The 22972-nt window shown below is 59.4% G+C and overlaps 2 protein-coding genes, 1 long non-coding RNA gene and 1 other non-coding gene across 5 annotated transcripts; 1 reads left to right on the forward strand and 3 right to left on the reverse strand.

The window, feature by feature from the left end:
- Positions 1-2670: 2670 nt before the first annotated feature.
- On the reverse strand, positions 2671-4338 carry Rpl18a (ribosomal protein L18a). Its single transcript, XM_040742114.1, has 4 exons — positions 4188-4338; positions 3227-3536; positions 2890-2999; positions 2671-2800 (listed from the first exon to the last, which is right to left on the reverse strand). Exons 1-4 carry the CDS (start codon positions 4203-4205, stop codon positions 2708-2710), a joined length of 531 nt encoding a protein of 176 aa, XP_040598048.1. The 5' UTR covers positions 4206-4338; the 3' UTR covers positions 2671-2707.
- On the reverse strand, positions 3055-3185 carry LOC121139176. The gene has a single exon (XR_005876022.1). It is a non-coding gene; the product is annotated as a small nucleolar RNA SNORA68 (small nucleolar RNA).
- Positions 4339-9937: 5599 nt separating the features above from the next.
- LOC121139125 lies at positions 9938-13191 on the reverse strand. The gene is made up of 2 exons (XR_005875980.1): positions 12868-13191; positions 9938-12498 (listed from the first exon to the last, which is right to left on the reverse strand). It is a non-coding gene; the product is annotated as an uncharacterized LOC121139125 (long non-coding RNA).
- Positions 13126-21418, forward strand: Map1s (microtubule associated protein 1S). 2 transcript variants are annotated; one of them, XM_021223091.2, is made up of 7 exons: positions 13126-13283; positions 14999-15103; positions 15869-15951; positions 16532-16672; positions 16869-18975; positions 20312-20574; positions 21043-21418. In XM_021223091.2, exons 1-7 carry the CDS (start codon positions 13160-13162, stop codon positions 21196-21198), a joined length of 2979 nt encoding a protein of 992 aa, XP_021078750.1. In that variant the 5' UTR covers positions 13126-13159; the 3' UTR covers positions 21199-21418. The 2 variants fall into 2 exon arrangements, with proteins under 2 accessions (XP_021078750.1, XP_005086169.1); XM_005086112.4 differs by having other exon boundaries at positions 20351-20574.
- Positions 21419-22972: the final 1554 nt, after the last annotated feature.

A 22972-nucleotide genomic window follows, 5' to 3' on the forward strand; every position in this document is an offset into this window, starting at 1 on the left:
GGCTCCGACCCGCGCTCGCACAGCCGCCGGGCTTTGGTACCTGGAGCCACGGGGAGCCAGGCATTGGGGTTCCCTTTCGCGGGGGCTCCCGGGCTCCGGGAGGAAAGCGCGCGACCCCAGCGGGCATCTGCGTTTCTTCGCAGTGTGGGACAGAGATCTGTCCGACCTTGCCCTCCAGCCAACCCCGGTGGGACTCAGTTTCCCCAAAGGGCAGTCTGCACCTGTCTCTCCCTCCCCCGTGTGCGCGCGCGTTTGCTCTGCACCTGCCTGGTCCTCGCCTGCCTGCCTTCCTTCCCACAGGCTGACTTCTAAGCTGTGGCAATCCTGCCTGCCTCGGCTTCCCTGGCGCTGGGATGGCAAGTGTGGACCTCCTGCCCGCACAAAGCTCCTTTGCTCGTTCTTTTTTTTTTTTTTTTTTTCTTTGCTCGTTCTTGGGGCGACCATTCTTGCAGTTGTTGGTACTTTGGCTTAGAAGCTGGTGGTGGATCGAGGCCTTGATCCGGACTTGGGGCTGGGGACGATGCAGCCAGAGGCTCCGGAGCTGTCACCATTGGACCCTTCCCGGATGATTGGTGGGGAATCTGGGGTGTCCCAGGTTGATACGCTGTCGAGCCCCTCACGTTTCGGGCAACCGAGCAGGTGGGAGGCCTGCGGCACGCGCCCCTGGCTGCCTCAGGCTGTAAACCAGCTCGAAAGGCCCTGTACCCCATAGATCGTGGCGCCGCCTCAATCAGAGGCGAATCTCCAGGCAGGGCCCCTCCGCAGCAAGGGGCCTGGGGCGGAAGGAGCTGGATCGGCTAGAGTTGTCTCTCAAGCCTTGGTGTTGAGGGCGCTAGTGCCGGGGGGGGGGGGGGGGTGTCCTCTGAAGACTTTGAACCCAGGGCTTCCAGGTTTTCGAATGGGCAGAGCTAGGGGACAGTCATGAGGCATTCAGGAGTCAAGGGACTGGAGTGAGCCGGGAGAGAAGAACCTCCCGGAATCTGGACTGCTGTTCTGCAGAGGCCGAGACGCTGCAGGTGTTGGACAGGCTCCTGGGGACCCACTAACGGCCACACCAAGCGAGCAGCGATGTCTAGTACCCAGTGTTTTAACATCAGAGCTGTAGCTGATTGCGCTCCCGTCCAATGCTTACAGTCCTAAACATTTAGCTTTTCCAGACCAGGTGTCTGTACACCAGCCTGGCCTGGAACTCCGCCTGCCTGCCGCGAGTGCTGGGATTACATGATCGAGCCGCCACTGCCCGGCCCTCTGGTCTTCAACTCAGATCCACCTGCGGTCCGCTTGCGCCCGTGTTAACAATGCCGGCTGCCCTGGGCTTTGTGGAGCAGGGTGGACTCTTCCTCCCAAGCACTGGGATTAAAGGCCATTCAGGAGGCAGAGGTAGGTGAATCTGAGCCAGGCGAGCCCGAGCGACTAGTATGTAACCTGCTATGTCCGAGTGACCAGTATGTAACCCTGACAACTATGCCTAACTACGGGCTAGGTGTGTGGGAATGCGGGCACCTGCAGCGGATGGCATCACAGATGTGGGCTAATTAGGTGCTGGGGACCTACCCAGGTCCTCTGTAAGAGCTGCAGTGGCGCTATGTGATTTCCCCAAGGGTCCAAAGCATTGAGCGGCACTCCGGCCCAGGTACCAACTCTTGTCCAGAGAACATGCCAAGCATGAGGACACGGAGAGCTGGAGAGGGCGCCTTGTCCTTATTAGGTGGTCAAGTGGAGGATAATGGAGCAAAGTGACTAGACAAAATGTCTGCTCTTGAGGGAGTCTCAGCACCCACAAATCTCATCTCCGGGACACCAGACGCCCTCCTCTGGCGGCCAAAGGTAAGGACAGGGTGTTAAAACTCGATACCAGCCGGGCGGTGGTGGCGCCCTCAATCCCAGCACTCGGGAGGCAGAGGCAGGCGGATATTTGTGCGTTCGAGGCCAGGCTGGACCGATAGCCTCCGAAACAATACAGTGAAACCCTGTCTCGTAAAAACCAAAAAAAAAAAAAAAAAAAAAAAACCAAAAAAAAAAAAAAAAAACCAAACTCGATACCATACTTCTAGTGCTCTATTCTTTAGCCAGCAGGAAACTTTTTGGTTTCTCTGTAGCGTTGGAGGGTGTCCTGAAGTAGCTCTTGTAGACCAGGCTGGCCTTAAACTCTGCGTGCTCCACCACCACCCAGCAAACCGCAACACCATTATTTCCAGGAGGCAGCAGAGTGGTCCCCAGTGACTGGCACCCCTTCAACTCCAGCCTGGCCATGATAGCCCTGGTCACACCTAGCCAAAAGGAGCCCCATGCCACCACCTGCCTAGTCAGTAGTAGCCGAGGCACTCAGTGACATTTCCCAGACGCAGCCGAGGCCCAGGTCCCTGGCTGGCCTCATTCCCACCAGCAGGACAAGGGCTCAGTCGGTCCTGGGGGTGGATTAAGTTCATGCCTGGAATTCTCAGGCCTGAGCCAGCACCCTGGAGACTGCAGAAGGCCACCTCAGTGTCACGCACAGGGCCTCAGGTAGCGAGGGCTCAGCACACACCCCTCCAGGAGGGCCGAGTTACCGTGGTAGCACTCAGCTGTACAGAAGAGGCCCAAGAATGGCCACTGAGCTAAGGCTGTCAGGTGGGGCTAGCCTGAGCTTTGGGGGCCCGGGGACCTCTTCAGGGACACAGAAGCAACGAGCCAGGCAGAAACTGTTTTATTCAGTGGATCTCTGGGTCTAGAAGAAGGTGTTAGGCCTCTTGGTGGTGAAGCGTGGCTTGTGCTGGCGCCGTAACACACGGTGAGGCAACGGGAACTTGATCTTGGAGTCCTGTGGAGAGGGAGGGATGAACACCCAGGGCTCACCAGGTGGAACCACCCCCCGCAGGCCCGCGTCAGCCCCCACTCAGGGTCACTCACGTGGAACTGCTTGACGGCCGGCCGGCGGCATTTGCCAGCTGCGATCTCCTCCACCTTCATGATCTGGATGGAGTGAGCTCGGGCACGGTGCCGGGCACCCATGTCCCGGTCTGCGGAGGGAGGAGGAAGTCAGCCCCAGCCACACCCCTGCGCGCCTGCCCCCGGGACTGTAGAACCTCTTGATTCACTCTGGGGGGCACCACGCAGCCCCCCAAAGGCGACAAAGCCCCTTTGCTGTGTGCACCACTGTTTAAACAGCCGCTACAGGCAGCGGCAGTCCTTGGGTCGGGTGCAGGAGGGGGGGTGCAGGAGGGGGGGGGCGGGCGGGGACACTCACAGCACTGCGTGACGGCGCCGGCGGTGGTCAGGTCCCGGTACTCGCGGTACATGTTGTGCGTGCCGCTGCGGGAGTCGTAGCGCAGCCAGATGCCGAAGTTCTTCACTCGCAGTGGAGACTTCTCAAACACCTGCCCGCAGTACACGATCTCCCCGGACGACTTCTTCATCTTCTTCAGCTGGGACACGAAATACCAGAAGCGGGACTTGGCCACCACGTGGTTGGGCGCGAAGATGCGCATCCGGTACAGCGGTGGCGTGTGGCACTTCGGGGTGGGCAGGCAGCGCCCCACCACCTTGTACTCGCGGAGCTGGAAGGGAGGGGAGGGTCACACACAGCCCTGTCTTCCCACCCAAGCACCCGGGACAACGCTCCCGCCCCCCGAGCGGCGGTGACAGGCAGGCAGGCCATCGCGGCCTGCAGCCCGGGGACGGCTCGGCCGACTCAGCCCCTGCCCCGTGCCTCCACCGCGCAGGCTCGGGGACAGCAGGCGACCCGGGCCGGGGGGCCCAGCGCACGCCGGGCAGCGCCGCAGACGCCTCCCTGCCCCGGCCGGCGACCCCGGGGTCCTGCCTCGCCCTCGCCGCCTCCCGAGCGCCACATCGCCGCCGCCCGCGTCTTTCCTTCACGGGGGGGGGGGCAGGGGCTTTTCCCACTGGAACTCGCGGCAATCCTCCTGCCTCAGCTTCCCAGGGGCTGCTGTCACAGGAGCGCGACACTGCCGGGCACTTTCCAGACGGTAAGATCTCGGTCCGCAGCCCCGCGCGCGCTCCCGACCGCCCCGGCCTCCGCTCCGCACGCGGCGGCCGCCATGTTGCGGCGGAGCCTGCGCCTCGCCGAGGGCGGCCCGGGGCTGGAGAGCGGGTCTCGGCCCCCGCGCACGGCGGCGCCCAGGCCCGCAGCCACCCCGAGCGGCCCCGCCGCCCCCGCCGCGCCTCCAGCCCGACGGCGGCCCCCTTACCGTGCCTGAGGCCTTCATGGCGGTCCGTCCTCGCTCGCCGCCAGCCACGAAAGGAAGTGATGCTTTCCGCGCAGGCTCTCACCATGTCCCTAACGGAAGTCCCGCCCTACCCGATGCCGTGCGTCCATTGGATACCTATGCTAGCGCTCTAAAACCTTAGCTTTTTTATTGGCTACAGATCAGTGACGTACAAGCCCCGCCTCTCTCATGCAGGGACTACAATTCCCAGGAGGCAGAGCGACGAGCTTTTGCAAGTTCCTCCGGAGCTACGACAGAACCTCTGCGCGCGGGAGATGCTGGGAGTCGTAGGCGTAATGGTCTCGATTGTGAATCCAGAGGTTTTCTTCCTTTCTTTCCTTCCTCTCCTTCCTTCCTTCCTCCCTCACTCCCTTCCTTCTTTCCTTCCTTTTCATTTTTACGCCATCTAGCCATCTTTTGTTTGTTTGTTTCTTTTTGTTTTTCGAGACAGGGCTTCACTGTGCAGCCCTGGCTGTCCTGGAACTCGCTCTGTAGACCAGGCTGGCCTTGAACTCAAAGAGATCCTCCTGCTTCTGCCTCCCGAGTGCTGGGATTAAAGGCGTGCGCCACCAACGCCCGGCCTATCCATCCTTTTTGGATTAATTCTTATTTTAGGTGTGTGCATTTATTTCCTGCAGGTATGTCTGCATCACCTGCGTGCCTGGTGCCTGCGAGGCCAGAAATGGTGTCGGTTCCCCTGGGACGGAGTTAAATGGTTGTGAGCCATCCTGTGGGTGCTGGGACCCGAACCCCGGTCAGTGCTCTTGGTTGCTGAGCTATCTCTATCTCTAGCCCCATCGATCTTTTTATATGGAATCAATTCTTTTACTGTTTGTTGAGACAGGATTTGTGTGCCAAGGCCAGCCTGTAACTCCCTCTAATTCTCCTGCCTCAGGTCCTGATTCCTGGGATGCAGGAGTGTGCCAGCCCACATAGCTGCTCTCTGTCTCTGTCTCTGTCTATGTGTCTTTCTGTGTCTGTCTGTGTCTCTGTCTCCCTGTCTCTCTGTTTCTCCCACAGAGACCCGCCTGCCCCTGCCTCCCGAGTGCTGGGATTGGACGCTGTTTCTTGGTAGAATTTTCTCTCTTAGCTTTCTTTTCCTGGCCGCCTTAACTGTAGGGAGACAGGAGGCACTATCCGCAGTGTGTTTTCGCTAGCGGCCGCTAGGTGGCGCGCGCCTCCCTTTGGCTCCACAGCAAGCAAGGCCGAGCGAGCTGGGTCTGTCTGGCTGCTTGCTGGTCTTGGAGCTGCCCCATTGATCTCGGGAATATACGACTGTGGGGCCTCACTTTTCCCCGCTCTCTGAGGAAACCACTAACACGCTCCGGCCCATAGGATAGTTGTAAGATTCAGAGATTGGGCGTGGTGGCACACGCCTGTGATCTTACTGAGTGAGGCAGGAAGATGCCGGCCAAGGTGTGCAGTGGCCAGGCTAGGACAGTGTCTCCCTCTGCTGGAACACACTGGCCCCTGCCTCTGTTCTGCAGGCTGCTCAAGTGGGGTAGACACTGGGTCAGAGGCAGACAGAACCTGGGGTGCAGCCTATACCCTGGGGGTCACAGGCAGGAAATGAGATGCCGAAGAGGGAGAAGTCGGTATGCACAGGCCGGCCTTAGCCTTGGGCCCGGCCTTCGCGAGAATTCCCAGTCTACAAGGCCTGTGCTCAGGGTCCAGAGCTGAGGTGTGCTGGGAATGTGCCCCTGAGCCTCTCCTAACAATGGGCTCCAGTCCTGACACCTCTCACTCTGTGGGGCTTCTAGCTGGGGGTGAAGAACCCAGCAGGGCCACCTGGCTGTCCTCCCACAGTGCACCCGGCTAATCTGGGGCTTCAGACCACTCCACTCTGATCCCTTAGTCACCAAGCAGAGCGGTTCCCTCCCTTCTCCTCCAGTCCCTGTGCCCCTAAAATGCCCTCAGGCTTACTGTCCGGCCCGCGGGATTCCCGTGCCTGCAAAGGGACCATGGGAACGGCCTGGGAGTCCACACAGGACACACCCAGAGAGCACATTCTCAGCACTAAGGAGATGTGCTACCCAGAGGGACAGGTGTCTGCACATGGGGTTCTTTGTTTTTTGGGAGTGGTTTTCGAGGCAGGGTTTCTCTGTATTGTTTTGGAGGCTGCCCTGGAACTCGCTCTGTAGACCAGGCTGGTCTTGAACTCACAGAGATCCACCTGCCTCTGCCTCCCGAGTGCTGGGATTAAAGGCGTGCGCCACCAACGCCCGGTGCAGATTGGGTTCTTAAGGAGAAAACGGGAGTCTGTGCTAGGGTGAGTTGGTAAATCCCAATTGGACAGGTTAGCCAAATAATGAGTTTTGATTGCTAGAACTCAGAGTTGTTTGACAGTTGGACCTTGGAGTTTTAGTCAGGCATAAAGAAGTGGCCAAATAAGGAATGAACCTTGGGGCCAGCTTTAGGATGTAATCTAACAGCTCTTGGCAAGGCAGAGGTGTTAAGGGAAGCTTTTTCTTTGAGAGGAGCCTTCCCGCCCGCCTGGTTCTAGATCCGCATGAGTCCCAAATAAACACACAGGAGGCTATATTAATTATGAAGCTGTTGGCCTTGCTTGTCTCTTACTGGCTAGCTCTGCCTTAAGTAATTACCCCATAATTGTTAATCTAAGTATGTCTCTTACCGGAGAATAGTTCCAGGCTTCCTACCCCCAATGGCGTTACATGTTGACTCTCTTGTGTTTCCCCTTCCCAGAATCCTCCTCGACTCCTAGTCCCTCCTATCTAGGTTTTCTATAGGCTCAACAGTGCTTTATTGACAAATAACAGGACTTCCCCAACACAGAGGGGTGGGGGAGAAAGGCCAGACCTGTCTTGCAGTGTTGGAGACATTCACCGTGTGCTCTGGGTGAGGGCTGCACTGCCGGGGTCTGCTCTCCTCCCCTCCTGCCTCAGCCTCCGAGTGCTGGGGCACACACACCACCACATTTATCAGAAAGATGTTTTTGTTGATAGCTTTTTAATATAAGGCTAGAAATTTTTCTTTTTTTAAGATTTATTTATTGCATATGCAGTGTTCTGTCAGAAGAGGGCAGCAGATTGACTTGTAGATGGTTGTGAGCCATGGTTTCTGGGAATAAAGAGCAGGGACTCCGGATGGTCAGTGCTCTTAACCTCTGAGCCACCTCTCCAGTCCTAGAAAAATTTCTAAATCTTGGCCCACCTTGTTCCTGTGACAACATGCTTTTTTGTTTGTTTGTTTTTATAAGCCCAGGCCACCCGTGCCTTCACCATGTAGTCACCAATATCCCTGAACTCCCGGAGTCTCCCGAGTCAGCCTCCCCAGGGCTGAGACGGCAGGCATGTGCCACTACGTCCCGTCACAAACGACACTTTAATTGGTTACTAAGTGTTGTTATTTTGGGGGCTGGAGAGATGGCTCGGAGGTTAAGAGCACTGACTGCTCTTCCAGAGGTCATGAGTTCAATTCCCAGCAACCACATGGTGGCTCACAACCATCTGTACTGAGATCTGGTGCCCTCTGCTGGTGTGTAGACGTACATGGGGGCAGGGTGTTGTGTTCATAATAAATAAATAAATCTTAAAAAAAAAAGTGTTGTTATTTTGGGACAGGGTCTCACTCTGTGGACCAAACTGGTCTCACACTCAGGGATCTACCTGCCTCTGCCTTCCCAGTGCTTTTATGAGAAAAGGCGTGCCACACACGGCAGCTCACTCAGGATGTTTAAAAATGACTTATGCGGACGTATGCATGGGTGTGCGCCAATTGAGTGCCTGGGGCCCAGGAGGCTGGGAGGGCCCTTTAGCCAAACTCATCACTTCTCTTAAATAAAGTTTGTCTCCCTCTGGATGTCAGTGATTGCCGTCCCTGGGAATATTCTATTTGTTTTCTGTGCTCATGGGGTCACGGGGTTCACAGCACTCATAGGATTACAGGGTTCACCGACATTTACCACTGATCAGTTTGAGGCCAATTCTGAGCCCTGGGGCTGCTTAGGACTCTCCCAGAGGCTCAGCTAACTCCCAGCTGAGGACCTGCTGGCCCTGGGCTCCTCTGCAGCCCCTCAAACTCCATTCTTTCTGCTTTCAGTGCCCCTGCTCAGTGGCTTTAACTTCTCCATGACTTCCCTGGGTCTCCGTGTTACCCAGTGAAGCCCACACAGGTAAGGGGAGAAGGGTGTGGCATGGCTCACCTGTCATCCCAACATGAGAAAGGCTGAGGTCAGAGATCAGGAGTTCAAGGTCAGCCTGAACCCATGAAACAGGGCCTCAAAAAACAAGACAAAACAAAACAAAACACAAGCAATCAAAAAGATGGCCGGAGGATGGCTCAGCTGGCAGAGGAGATGTGCTTGCGACAAAGTCTGGGGACCTGGTGGGCCACTGGGTCCCATAATGATGGAACTTACTTCTACAAGTTGTGTTGTCACAAACACACAGTCACAAGCACTTGTGTGCTTGTACACGCACACACACACATGCACACACAGGAGCGCGCGCGCACACACACACACACACTCAGAGTCTATTTACTCAGGTAGGGACCTCACTCTTGACATCCCAGGCACTCGAAGAATCAGATGGGACGACTGCAAGTCAGACACGGTAGACTCTGAGATGTCACAAAGCTCACTCCAACAAAAATTCCTAAGTTGGGGGGGTGGCTCAATGGTTAGGGGCACTGGCTGCTCTTCCAGATACCCAGGTTTAGTTCCCAGCACCAATGTAGCAGCTCACAGCTGTCTGTAACTCCAGCTCCAGGGGTCTACTTAGGCACCAGGCACACATTTGGTGCACAGACATACACACCCTTACACTGCAATTAAAACTGAAAGGTGCATGTGAGCAGGCTGGCAAGCTGGCTCTGTGGATAAAAGTGACAGCCTGTGTTCGATCCCCGGGACCCACCTTTGAAAGGAGAGAACTGACTCCTGAAAGCTCTCAACCTCCAATGCCCAGTTGTGACAGATGTGACATGTCCTCTCCCCAATTTATGTTAAACTCAGCAGCCCAGGCCAGGTGGGGGGGCATCTAATCCCAGCCCTAGGGAGGCAGAGGCAGGCAGACGCTTCTGTTCAGTTTGAGGCTAGCCTGGGCTACAGAGTGAGCACAAGGACAGTTGCAGGCTCTACACTGAAAAACCCGTCTTGTAACCCCCAAACAAAACAAACAAACAAGCAAACAATCTCAGCCCCGTTGAAGGTGACTCCCTCACAAGTGGCTCACTGTACCCTCTCCTGATGTTGACACATAACTGTTCCTCACAGGTGGCTCACTGTACCCTCCCCTAAGACACTCTCAGGCGCGAGGGCCATGAGTGTGCAGTTCAATCACTTAGCACTAGCTGGATTGAAAAGCACACCCAGGAGGAGCAAGTAATCAACCGCACCAGTCAAGGTGGGGAGGGAAACAGAAATAAAGGGGAATGCGGGCGGTGGGGAGGTCTGACTGGGCTGTGGGAACCCTGGGGCAACTCAGGAGGGCTGGAAGGGGCAGCTGGGAGGGGCAGCCAGGGCGCAGGTCCGACTGGCATGTTAGGAAGCGGGAGGCACCTTGTAAGTGCCCACATTTACTTATGGACTGCCATGAGGTTAGAGGGCCGAGAGGCCACGGCAAGACTGAGCCTGTGACAGTTTTACTGAGAGCAATTAGACCACCCCCACCCCCCCACCCCGGCCCCCACAAGCTGAGGACCAAACCCAGGGCCTTGTGCTTAGGCAAGCGCTCTCCCACTGAGCGAAATCCCCAGCCCCACAATCGGACTTTTTATACTTTAATCAGAAACAGAGTATAGTGGCGATGGTAGCATCAATACAGTTGTCGTTGCTGGGATACAGTGATGTTTGCAAGTCGTACAGGGCACACAAGATGAATGCCTAAGAGCAACTGTCCTGTCCGGTTTACATGCCTCCTTGACTTCTAAAGGAACATGCAGAGAAACACAAGCCAGCCTGGATGCTTCACTGCCCGAGGGAGTGCGGCCTCTCTCAGGAACACAGAAACACTGAAGGTGCTGTTTGTGAAGGCGGTGAGGTCAGGCCAAAGCCGTGAGTTCCTGCAGCTCCCGATTGGTGCAGACTGAGGGGGGCGTGGCCTCGGGCTCAGCCGGCAATTCTTCCAGCGGCCGGCAGGGGGCGACATGAAGCTGGTGGTGATGGGATTGGAAAAGCGTGGGACGTGGACTCCGGGAATAAAGAAAGCTGTGGTCGCTGTCACAGTGATAGCAATTGCTTCCAAAGCTCAGCAGGGTTGAGCTTGGTGTCCCATATCTGCCAGCCCATCTTTGGGAGATGGAGGCGGGAACATTTTAAGTTCCAGGGAAGCCTGATCCATGGATGACGAAAACCCTCTTTGGAGGTGCTGGGGGCATGGGTCAGGGGTAGAGTGACAGCCTGTGATCCCAGGGGGAGGGGCTGGGGGCGTGGCTCAGAAGCTGACACGTGGTCCTGTGGAGGCTGGGACCTGTCTGTCCGCTGAGGTGGAGAGTGACTGAACTACTTGTTGCAGACAGAATGTCTGCCCGAGGGCTCAGAGTTTCCTCGGTCGCTCGCTCCCCTCCCCCAACCCCCTCCCCGGCTGACCCATTAGTTAGCTGCATCTAGATGTGGACAGAGGTGAGGGTGTGACCTCAGTTCCAAAGTTTAGGATTTCAGGACTGACCAGCGATTCATCGTCTCTCGAAGAGCCTTGCACTCCCCACGCCTGGACCCCGAACTCCAGGGACAGAAAAACTCAAGGACACAAGGCTTATTTTGAGAGTTTTACAGAAGACTCGAGCCATTGGTCTGCAAAGTTAATGAGGGCCTTTCCCCAGCTGACTCCTGGTGGAGATGTTCTGAGCGAGCGGCTTGGGGATCAGAACATCAGCACTCACCACAGGTGCGAAGCCCCGGGCCTGCCTCGCCCAAAGCCGGAAGGCTGAGGCAGGAGACTCGACGGTTTGAGCAGAGAAAGAAGGGAAACAAAGGGCCCTTGGGCATCTGGAAGAGTGCAAACTTCAGCTCCTGGGTTCAAATCCCGAGGGACTGGTGACGTAGGAAGAGCTGGAACAAACGGAACGGGCTGCTGGGTCCGTGCTGCAAACTTTCCCTGTGTCCCCTGCACGGGACAGAAGCATCGAAAAGCTGCTGGTTTTCAGCGCTTCTCCAGCTCCCTGGTTTTTTGGTGGGGTCGCCCTGTAGCCTTAAATGGCTGGGGATTTTCTTTGTAGTCCAGGCTGACCAGAAAATCTGCCTTCCTCTGCCCCCCCATGTGCTAGGAAATAAAGGCGAGCCAACGTAGCCGTCTCTTTGAGTTTTGCTTTAAAGAAGTCTTAGTATGCGCAGCCATGAAGGACAGAAGCGGCGGTAGATTCCTTGGAGCGGGCGTTCCAGGCAGTTGGGACCTGCGATGTGGGGGCTGGGATTAACTCGGGTCTCTGCAAGAGCATTAAGAGTTCTTAGCTGCTGAGCCATCTGTGTTGGTTTCAAAGGATTACCACAGGCTGGCCTGGGACCCTCTCCACTCCGGATGACTTCCTACACAGCCCAGGCTATCCTTCGGCTTGCTCTATAGCCTGACATGGCCTCAGACTCTCCACAATGCCCCTACCTCAGTCTTCTGTGAGGAGTCTGGGGTGACCGGATGCACCATCAAGTCCAGTTCTGTTTCTGTTAAAACAGAGGAAGTTACAGGCTGAGCAGCCACAGGAGGAGTCAGGATCTGGGAAGCACACAGAGCCAAAAAGACAAGGAAATTGGTATCCAGGAGCCCCGGACCATGGCATGAGGCCATGGCTGTTGCTACACACTGACCAAGGAGGAAGTTGGCTTAGACAAGGCCGGACAGGACATCAGCAGGGGCCTGGCTCCGCCTCCTAGACCTCTTCTCCTCAGCCCTGATTTGCATTTTGCTTATTTTTTGTTTGTTTTGAAATATTCTCTGCAGCCCTGGCCGTCCTGGCACTCGATCTGTAGACCAGGCTGGCCTCAAACTCACAGAGATCCGCCTGCCTCTGCCTCCCGAGTGCTGGGATTAAAGAATGAGTTTGTCTTTTTTGATTGTTTCTTTTTGATGCAGAGACTGATGTAGCCCGTATTTGCTAGGTAACTGAGGCTGACTGTGACCTTCTGGTCCCCCTGCCTCAGCCTCCTTGGGAATGCCCAAGCACAGAGACAGGGGCTCACTGGCGAGGGCAGCCCCTGGCATTCTTGGTCTGCACAGCAGTTTAGACATTTGACATGGGGTGGACGATTGGAGTGAGGCTGTTCCAGGCGCCGTGGGTGGGAGTCGCACAGTCCAAGGGGAACCCAAGCTTTCTGCAGTGATGTCTGCGGCCCAGCCTGTGGGAAGAGTGCGGGCAGGAGGGTCGTTAGTTCGATGAAGGCCGAGAGGCAAACTTAGTTGGAGTCAGATGGACGCTAACACTTAACAGGCCTGCTGATTTAACACCTCCAAAATGTCCTTTCCCCTAAAATGACAGGAACAGTGTCCCCCTGACTTCAATACCTCTCATACTGTAGCGTCTGCCTCACTTGGTCCTGGCCCACCACACAGACACACACACAGACACACAGACAGACACAGACACACACACAGACATACACAGACAGACAGACAGACAGACAGACACACACACACACACTCTCTGAGCAAACTCCTACACATCCCTCAAAGCCCTATGTGTCGGAATCCTAGGGAGCTGCTAGTACATCTCAGACTCCGGTTCTGTGTGGAACCGCTGCTACAGGAGGACTTTGCGGGACAGAACGTCGGGAAGTGTCCCTGGAAGGATGAATGAGCGCATGAATGAATGAATGGAATTTTGGCAGGGCTTCAGCTCCTCAGGACGGGGCGTCTCCGCTCTCTGCTGTCTCCCGGAGGGCGTTGATAGGGTGGACAGGAGGGGGCGCTTCCGGCCGGGGTCTCTGGGGCTTCCGGTACGCTCGGTGAAGGGGCGTGGTCAGCGGGGCGGGGCGCTGGAAGCGTCGGGGCGGCGCGAAGATGGCGGCGGCGATGGCAGCGCCCGAGGCTGTGGCGGCGCCGAGCTCGCTGCTGCTGCTGGTGGTGGGCGGCGAGTGCGGCTGCCCGGGGCTGCTGGCCTACGTCCTGGAGGAGCTGGAACGAGGTCGGGCCGCGGGGGCCGGGGGCCGGGCGGCGGGGCGTCCGGGTGGGGCCGGGGTTCCGGCCCGCTGCGGGCCGGGGTCCGGGTGGGGCGCGGCGCCCGCGGACGCATCGTTCCGGCGGGCCGCCTGGGGTCCGGCGCCGCCTGGGGTCCGCGCGAGGCTGGCGGCCGCCTGCGCACTTCCCGGCGGCGCGGGTCACTGCGGCCGGGTGGGGCGCGGCGGCCTGGGCTCCGCGTGGGGCCTGGCGGACGGGCGCCGGATCCCGGGGGCGACCTGGGGCTCGGGTGGGCGCCGCGTCCGCGGCTCCGGGGTTCCGGCGGGTGCGGCCTCGCTCTTCTGGCCCCGCCCCTGCCCGGCTCGCACCCTCCCTGGGCGCCCCGGGGCCTGCTTTTCCCGATGCTAATTGGCGCGTGGGTGGCGCGGCCGCCCCGGGGGAGCTTGGCACCGGGGAGCTGACTCGGGCGCACCTGTCACACTGGGGCACCGGGCGGGGCTGCGTCGCCTGCAACGGGGCTGCGAGTGCGATGCAGGCACCGGTCACCCTTGCGCTGGGGAGCTGAGGCCAGAGGCGCACTGCTAGTTCCAGGATAGCCTGGGGTGCAGGACTGCTTTCTTGAAAGCAAGTGCTGGGGCTCATCGGTAGAGTCGTTGCCTGACTCGCTCGAGACCCAGCCCCAACCCCAGAATCCTTCTCTGGAGGTCGCATCACTTCTGAGATGGAGGCAGGATTAGGGGTTTGTGCTTAGCTAGGGGCATTATAGGGAATTTGCGCCCATCCTGGACCATGTGAAATACTGTCTCAAAAAACCCTCAAATCCCCAGAAGAACATAGAACGCCCATCTGAATTCGTGGCATGAAGAGTGTCCCTGACTAAGTGTGACATCTCAACACAGGCACGGGCTTGGATTGACACCCGTGCCAGTCCTCACCTTGTGGGTCTCGACACCTTTGGGGTGGATCGACCCTTTCACAGAGGTCGCATATCAGATATTTACAAATCATAACAGTACCCAAGTTACAGCTGTGAAGTAGCAGCAAAATAATTTCATGGTTGGGGTCAGCACAGCAAAGGGTCACAGCGTGAGCAAGGTCGAGAACCACTGGCTCAGAGGGAACCTTAGAGTCCGAGGGGAGGGGAGGGGAAGGGAGGGGTCTGGTCCCAGCCCAGGGGAGCTCACAGCACGTGGAGTCGGAGGCAGCTCCCACAAACGCAGTGGCTGAGATGGCTGAGTGGAAGGTGCAGACGCCCCGAGACGCCGTCAGAGCTGAGCAGTGTGTGCCTGTGGTCCCAGCTCTGATCTGGAGACTGAGACAGGGCCTGTTCACTGGCAGCCAGCCTCACCAGGTGACGACCTGAAGATTCAGTGAGGGACTCTGCTCCAGACATAAGATGCAGAAGGATCACACACACACACACACACACACACACACACACACACACACACACACACAGAGTCACACTCACACACGGTCACACTCACACACATGCGCTCTCTCTCTCTCTCTCTCTCTCTCTCTCTCTCTCTCTCTCTCTCTCTCTCTCTCTCAAGTTCAGGGTCCTAGCAGGAAAGCAGGGGACCTAGGGCAGATGACCAGCCAGCCAGGCTACCAGTCAGTGAAAGGCTGAGGCCTGCCTGAGTCTCTCGGCTCTGCCCCGGGCCGGGGCAGGTGGGCAGGAGGGTGCCGGAGCTGAGCTGTGTCTCTTGTGACCTGCAGGGGTTCGCTCGTGGGAGGATGTGGACCCTAGCATCTGCAGCCTGGATGAGCAGCTCAAGGTCTTTGTGTCCCGGCACTCAGCTACCTTCTCCAGCATTGTGAAAGGTGATCTGTCCCAGGGTTCCTCTGCCCATTCACTAGATGCCAAGCTGCTGAGTGACAGTGCATGGTGGGCGTGGCTTGGGGCACCACGAGGCCTGTGCAGTGCTACCCCTAAGATGGGAATGCTGCCTCAGCTTTGGGACAGTAGGAGCAGGGCCTGTGCACACAAGGGCACAGCGACGACTCTAGGGAGGGACCTTTGGGGCGGAGAACCTGCAGGGTGCTCTCAGTCAATGGGAAGCAGAGATGGGGTGCAGGGCAAGCTCCCCGGGGACCCCAGGATGGCAGAGCGGCCACTGGCTGCTTTGTGGGTGTTGCTTGTAGCTATCTCCTGCCCAGTGGCTGAGTCACCTACAGCTGCTGGAGGGGAAGGAAGTGTCTGTCTGATTGTCGCTTTGAGTCACAGTGCTGGACTGGAGACGGAGCTGGAAATGCCATATGCTGTGTGACCCGTGGGCCACAGCCCCTCGGAAAAGCCCTCTGGGCGGTGGCCCAGCTGCAGCTGAGTCTGCCGGGCTCCACAAGCAGCCTGGCGGGGGTGGGGCGGAGCTGCTTTGTCCCCCTTCCTGCTGAGCTGAGAGGTGCCATGGCGGCCATCGCGGCTGCGTGTCTGGGCTGTCTCCACTTGAGCCCGGGTGTCTTTGGCTTTCCAGTTGCCCTCATCAGAGTGTGGCGCCCTTGTGTGGGTTCTGGGGCTTGCAGACTTGAGGGTCCCTTGCTGGTGGCAGGATTTGCCATCAGACCAGCTGATCCTCAGTCATCCCTCAGGTCAGCGGAGCCTGCACCACCGTGGAGAGACCCTGGAGACGCTGGTCCTGTTGAACCCTTCAGACAAATCCCTCTGTGATGAGGTAGGAGCAGGTGACCTGGGGTCTGCCCTGTCCCCTGCTCACACCTGCCCCAGAGCACGAGCTTGGTCCTTCCTGCCTTAGCTTCCTCTCCCTAGTAGGGCGGGACAGGAAGGCTGGAGCCTTGCAAGGGGAGGGGCTGTGCTGGGTCTAGCTGGAGGCCTTGGGAGTCACAAGGTTCTCCTGGAGGCTGACTGACCTAGGAGCTGTCCCAGGTGCCCAGGAGCCTCGGCTTTGGCTAGTCCGTACCTGTTACAGCCGGCAGAGGTCAGACGCTGCCCGGCTGGCCGCTAGTTGATCCCTTCGGCATCTTTTTTTCTGGGATTGCTGCCAGGGACCTCTTCCCGTGGGGGAAGGCTGAAGCAGGCTGAAGAGGTGATGGCTAACCTGTGCTTTCATAGAGGAACCTTGCCATAAGAAAGCTAGGCGGTTCTGCCTGAAGCAGTCTCTGCTAGACTAGCGAGAGCTCTGCTAGTGATATCAGCCACTGCGGGAGAGAGGCTGCGGGGAAGGGACTGCTGTGTCCACGGCTGAGTTCAGGGCTGGGCAGCCTGGGCACTGCTCAGAGAGCACTCACCCACAGCTCCGGAACCTCCTGATGGACCCCGCTCCACACAAGCTGCTGGTGCTGGCAGGACCCTGCCTGGAGGAGACCGGGGAGCTGCTGCTGCAGACCGGGGGGTTCTCAGCCCAGCACTTCCTGCAGGTGCTGGGGGACAAAGAGGTGAGCTGTCCCCCTGCACTGCCCTGGGGCGGGAAAGGACCCCAAAACTGCTCACAGACCGTGCAGTGAGGGGGGGCGCAGACAGCGGGCCATGGGCCAGGAAGGTGAGGCCAGGAGGCCCGGGATGCAGAGCTGGGGACTAGGGGGAGTGGTGCCCAAGTCCTTGGGTCTAGGCGACCCTGTGCTGGTCCTATAGGTCCAGGATGCGCTGGCCTCGGCACCCACTGCCCCACCGGCCCTCACCCTGTCCTGTCCGACCTTTGGGGACTGGACGCTACTGGGCCCCACGCCTGGGCTGCGACTGCGACTGAACCCACCCGCGCTGCTGCCGGCCTCCGAGGGCCTGCGTGCCTTTCTGGAGTATGTGGCCGAGTCGCTGGAGCCGCCGTCGCCCTTCGAGCTGCTGGAGCCGCCGGCCGCGGGCGGCTTCCTGCGCCTGGCGCGGCCCTGCTGCTATGTGTTCCCAGGCGGCCTGGGCGATGCCGCCTTCTTTGCAGTCAACGGCTTCACTGTGCTGGTGAATGGCGGTTCCAACCCCAAGTCGAGCTTCTGGAAGCTGGTGCGCCACCTGGACCGTGTGGACGCAGTGCTGGTGACCCACGCAGGCGCGGACAGCCTGCCCGGCCTCAATAGCCTGCTGCGTCGCAAGCTGGCAGAACGTGAGGCGGCCGCGGGGCCGCAGGGACCACGCGAGGAGATGCTGCGCCGCCTTCTGTCTCCCGCCCTGGGTGTCGTATTCCTCAATGCTCGAGAGGCGACGTCTCGGCTGCGTGGGGGAGAGGACGAGGCGGTGTGCGCGCGGGGCCTGCTGCAGAGCCTGGGCATCGCACCGCTGCCCCTGCAGCGAGGCCCGCAGCCCGCGCGCCCCACTGTCCTCTTTGAGAAACTGGGTGTTGGCCGCCTTGAGCTCTTTGTACTGCACCCGCCCCCCGGGGACCCCGCAGCGCCCGCCTGCGCCCTCCTGGTGTGGCAGCCCGCGGTGCCCAGCGACAAGGTGGTTCGTGTGCTGTTCCCTGGGCGCACGCCGCCCACGCGCCTGCTGGACGGGCTGCAGCGCCTGCAGCACCTGCCGTGTCTGCGCCGCCCGGTGGTCACCGCGCGGGATTTGGATGCTCCCGCGAGGGCTGACAGCCAGGACAGCTTGGCCTCGCGGGACAGCTCGCGCAAAGAGCCTGTCCGGAGCGCCATTGGCAGCTCCAGCAGGAGCACAGTGCGAAGACAGCCGGCTCCGCCCTCGCGCGACCTCAAGAAGGATGCAAAACCTGGGCCCACACGGCCTGCAGTCCGCGACGTGCGCCGATCCGGGCCAGGTGTCGCCAACACGAAGCCTCGCACGGCACAGAACGGTCCTCGAGCCCTGGTTCCCTCAGGGCCGCCTATGGCTCGTTTGCCTGAGAGCCCGGGAGAGGCAGGGAGCAGCCTGGAGCCCGAGCGGCCACCTGCCCCGTCCCCAACCCTGTCTCCAGCTCGGTCCCCACCACCTAGTGTCCCTGGCAACAGCCCTGAGCGCCTGTCTCTCAGCCCGCTTCGCCCAGAACCTGCGCTGGACGCATCACCCTCAGCCACGACACCCACAGCCACGACACCCACTCTGACCACGCCCTCGCTGCCTGCGGAGCTGGGCTCACCGCACTCTACTGAGGTAGATGAGTCTCTGTCCGTGTCCTTCGAGCAGGTTCTGCCAGCGGGTGACCCGGGGCTGAGCCTGCCCCTGCGCCTTGCCCGCCGCTCCACATCCCCACACGATGTAGACCTGTGCCTCGTGTCACCTTGTGAGTTTGCGCACCGCAAGCCGCCCCTTCCCGCATCTCCGGGCAGCTCGGACAGCAGCGCCCGTTCGCAGGAGCGGCCACCCGAGACGCCGCCCACGTCAGTGAGTGAGTCGCTGCCCACGCTGTCTGACTCTGACCCTGTGCCGGCCGCAGACTCCGACGACGACGCGGGTAGTGAGGGCGCGGCCAGGGACCCGCTGCCCACACCCCGTGTGCCACCACCCCTTCCCGACGTCCCCGGCATCTGCATGGTGGACCCCGAGGCCCTGCCGCCCCGTACCAGGCAGCCGCCCAACCTCGCCAATCCCGGTCGCAGCCGCAAGGCCCCCCCAAGGCCGAGCTCCTCCTCCTCCGCTGCCCCCAGAGCTGCATCTGTGGCTGCCAAGACCAAGGGCCCTGCCGGGGACAGGGCACGGCCACTAAGTGCCCGCAGTGAGCCTGCAGACAAGCCAGGCCGTGTGCCGCTCACCAGGAAGCCCTCAGTCCCCAAGACTGTCCCCAAAGTGGCACCTGCCACGAGGACCTCCTCTGGTGAGTCCCATCCCACCTTCCCCCTGGCACTCCAGCCACTCTGCTCTCTGGCCTCACTCCAGTTCAGGGGCTGGCCCGCGGCCCCCCATCCCCCCCAACCCCCCCCCCCCCCCCGTGCCAGCCGCGCCTACCTGCTCCCGCCCTTTAGATCCCCAGAGAGGACTCCTGGGCTGGGTCTCGTGTTTTGCTGTCTAGGAAATTCAGCCAGGTCCTGGGCTAGCACGGGCTTTCCTGTTTGTAGTCTTGTTCCCGTTTTGGGATGGCCTTACTTTGGGACCCTGTGCCTACAGAGGCAGAGAGGCCATGGTGTCTGTCACATTTAGCTTTTTCAGTTTTCTGAGAGGGTTTTGTCAGGCGTGGTAGCTCAGCCTTTAATCCCAGTACTTGGGAGGCAGAGATGGGCAGATCTCTGTGACTTTGAGGCCAGCCTGGACTACGTGTCAAGAAAGACCCTATCTCAGAGACAGAGAGGGTTTTGGACTGTAGCCCAAGCTGGCCCTGAAGTGATAACCCCTGCCTCAGTCTCGTGATAGCTGATTTGATAGGTAAGCTCCTGGGCTTGGCTTTGCACCTGGGTTCCAAGGGCAACACCTTCAGAGCCACCAGGCCTGCCTTGGAAGTCGGAAGTGGCTCTCTGCCCACCTCCGGGCCAGGTGGCACTGAGACCACTCTCTGGGCCTGTCCCTGCAGGGCTCAGGCCTTAGGCATTGCTGCAGCTGACGGCTGCTTTGGCCCAGGCTCTAGGTTTGGCACATTTACAGATTGGTCCTGGGACTTCATTGCAGAAGAGATTAAGTGGCCAGGGAGACTTGATAACTCTGTCTACCCAGGTTGGCACCTAGTGACACCCTTCCCATCAAGCCCACGCTTGTGAGGGACGGCATTTATAGGTTCTCAGGACTACCCGTGAGGCCCGGGCTCAGACGGGCCCTGCAGTCCCTCTGCAGACCTCAGTTCCATGCTGTCCCTGGTGTCCCCAGCACGTCAGTCTGCCCTGAGTCACAGCTTTCGCTGGCTGTGCCAATGCCAGGCAGGACTGGGGGCTCCACTTCCCATCGCCTTATGCCAGTGCGCGTGCTTGTGGTCCTGGGCCTCAGGCCGCTTCCCCTGCTACCCTCGCTCCCTGTCACCTCACCTGGGAGTGGGGACAGAGTTTGAGTCTGAAGCATTTGCCACATGACCAGTTTTGGGAGCCCTCTTATTCCCACACCCAGGGCCTCACAGTCTGTGGGCTGAGCTTGCTCCCTGAGCCCCCATCTCTGTGGCCCAGCAAGTGTGCCTGACACTGGCCCCTGTGAATACAGGAATCTCGGGTGTCTGTCCCTCTGTCACATAGATGCCCTGATGCCGCCACCAACCTGTGTGTTACCCGCAGGGCTCAGTAGCCGCTCTGTGGCACCTGCTGCTGGCTCCCCCGTCTACCTGGACCTGGCCTACCTGCCTGGGGGTGGCACAGGCCACCTGGACCAGGACTTCTTCCTTCGAGTCCGAGCGCTCTGCTATGTCATCAGTGGGCAGGGCCAGCGCCAGGAAGAGGGCCTGCGGGCCGTGTTGGACGCGCTGCTGGCCGGCAAGCAGCAGTGGGACCTTGACCTGCAGGTGGGTGGACCCCTTCAGGGACCCAGGACTCTGAGGTCCTGCCCGTGGGTCTGAGATGTTGTGTCCCTGCAGCTGAGACGTGTCACCAGAGTGGAGCTGAGGGGCTCTGGTTGGGAGGCTGTCCCACGCTGAGCAGCCCTGTGAGCCAGGCAGCCCTGTGTGCAGGGCCAGGTTTGAGGGCAGTGGGGACGAAGGCCCCGGGGCAGCTGCACCAGCGCAGAGGAGGCTACATCTCAAGGGGTGTGCGGGGTGGTTACCCTGGCAACAGCGCTGCCCCTCACAGTGGCGTGGTGTGGCGTGGGAGACTCTGGGAGGTGGCTGGGAAGTGGCCGGCCCGCCTGGGCTGTGTGACAGTGCCCGGGGGCAGAGAAGGCCCTCGTGCACGCTGCAGGTGGGGTGGGGCGGGGTGGGGCGGGGTGGGGTGGGGCGCCTGCTGGGAGTGTCACCATCCGCACGTTCCCTCCCCAGGTCACACTGATCCCCACCTTCGACTCGGCGGTGATGCACAGGTGGTACGAGGAGACGCAGGAGCAGCGCGAGGCGCTGGGCATCAGGGTGCTGGGCAGCGGCAGCATGGTGTCCATGCAGGACGAGGCCTTCCCTGCCTGCAAAGTGGAGTTCTAGTCACCGCGGGCGTCGCCACGGCTTCCATCCCCAGCGCCACAGACGGAGCAGTGCTGCCGCCATCACTTGTCTGTGCCGGTCACAAGGCAGGCTCACCGCCATCGTCCGTGCTCGCACTCAGGCCGCAGAGGCGGGAGGATCAGTGTGGGCGCCAGGCCAGCCAGGGCTGAGCAGTGATCCTTGTTTCAAATCCCACAGCAAATAAAGCAGCTGGGTCAGATTTTGGTCTTGATGTCTTAGGTGGTTTTTAGTGCTGTGTGAACACCTTGGCCATAGGCAGCTGAGAAGGGGTTTGCTCAAGGCAGGGGCAAGCCTGGAGGCCTGGAGGGGGCTGTTTACTCGGGCTCGCTCGCTCCCCATGGCTCGCTCGATGCTCTCTTACACACCCAGCGCAAGTCTGGTGGGGGCAACTTCTTAACTCATTTCCCTCTCCTTAATGGCTCTAGACACCGCACTTAGATAGTTTAACAGAGGAAAGGCTGAGAGGTGTGCGAGGTACATTTTCTTATCTAGTGACTGATGGGGGAGGGCCCAGCCTGTGGTGTGTGGTGCCATCCCCTGGCTGGTGGTCCTAGGTTTCACAAGAAAGGTTGAGCAAGCCAGTAAGCTGCACCCTCCATGGCGTCTGCATCAGCTCCTGCCTCCAGTTCCTGCCCTGTGCTGACTGCCTTCAGTGGTGAACTGTGATATGGAAGCCTAAGCCAGATAAACTTTCCTCCCGGAGTTGCTTATGGTCACAGAGTTTCATTGTAGCAATAGAAACCCTGACCAAGTCAGGGCGAGACACCGGATGCCATGGTTGGCACTCAACGCTGCCCAGTGAGACAGGCACCCACTCCGCAGAGCCTTGGTTCTGTCCTCCCATCTCTAGACCAGACCTGTTTGAAGCAGCCGTGGGCAAGGCTGTTTCCAGCCAGGCAGCTTGGAATGAAGGCTCTGGGAAGGGGGCTAGGTAGGGGCTAGAGCTGGTGGCATAGGCCATTTGGAATCCAAAAGTGAGTTTGTGTGTCTGCTGCCGCAAGGCCACCACAGGTGCACAATATGGTAGGTTTCTAGTAAGACCGCTGCGGAAAGGAGCCCAGAGCCTCAGCCCCATGGCGACCTACTGCTCCTGATACCTTCTTCCCTGCAGCCCAAGTCCTTCCAAGGCAGATACAACCCGCCTGCCTTCCACAGCCTTCACTGATGACAGGGCCACCGTCTCGGCCCACGGGATGGCAGTCTGGTCTGCATCACTTTGGATCAGTGTGCATGACTTTCCTCCCTCGACCATGTGGGTGCTGCCAACACTCCCCCCCGCGGCCGTGAACTTAACAGCAGGACTGCTTTTAGCACCCTTAGATATTCTTTTAGCAGGTGTGGCAGGCATATGCCACTACTCCCTTGTAGTCTCAGGTCTTAGAATTTATTCTTTTAGATTTTATTATGTTATGTGTATTAGCGTTGGCCTGCATGTCTGTCTGGGCACCGCATACTCGGAAGGGCCCGCAGTGGTCAGAACGGGGCATCAGGCCCTCTGGAACTGGAGGCAGTGGTGAATTGACTCAGCCCTGTCCTAGAGCAGCCTTGGCCTCGGCGCTCTCTTCAGTCTCGATTTTGTTTGTTTGTTTGTTTGTTTGTTTTCCTGCTGTGGCTTCTGCTCTGGGCCTCCTTCATTCCCGTGCATGCTCACAGGTACTTCCGTCAGCCTGAGGTCTGTGGTAGAGCAGAGACAGCTGCTGTGGACTGAGCTACAGAGGCCTGGGTGTCAGCAGCAGGGATGGGCCTTCAGGGA

Source organism: Mesocricetus auratus, unplaced genomic scaffold (genome assembly GCF_017639785.1).
Source record: "Mesocricetus auratus isolate SY011 unplaced genomic scaffold, BCM_Maur_2.0 Super-Scaffold_6731, whole genome shotgun sequence".
NCBI lineage: Eukaryota > Metazoa > Chordata > Mammalia > Rodentia > Cricetidae > Mesocricetus > Mesocricetus auratus.

Excerpts from the sequence above, each read along its gene's own strand:
- Rpl18a (XM_040742114.1), bottom strand. Across the intron at positions 3,000-3,226 it reads CGGCGCCGTCACGCAGTGCT|ACCGGGACATGGGTGCCCGG; the intron begins GTGAGTGTCCCC and ends CTCCCTCCGCAG. Across the intron at positions 2,801-2,889 it reads CGGCCGTCAAGCAGTTCCAC|GACTCCAAGATCAAGTTCCC; the intron begins GTGAGTGACCCT and ends CCCTCTCCACAG.
- Map1s (XM_021223091.2), top strand. The coding sequence starts at position 13,160 with ATGGCGGCGGCGATGGCAGCGCCCGAGGCTGTGGCGGCGCCGAGCTCG. Across the intron at positions 13,284-14,998 it reads CCTGGAGGAGCTGGAACGAG|GGGTTCGCTCGTGGGAGGAT; the intron begins GTCGGGCCGCGG and ends TGTGACCTGCAG. Across the intron at positions 15,952-16,531 it reads ACAAATCCCTCTGTGATGAG|CTCCGGAACCTCCTGATGGA; the intron begins GTAGGAGCAGGT and ends ACTCACCCACAG.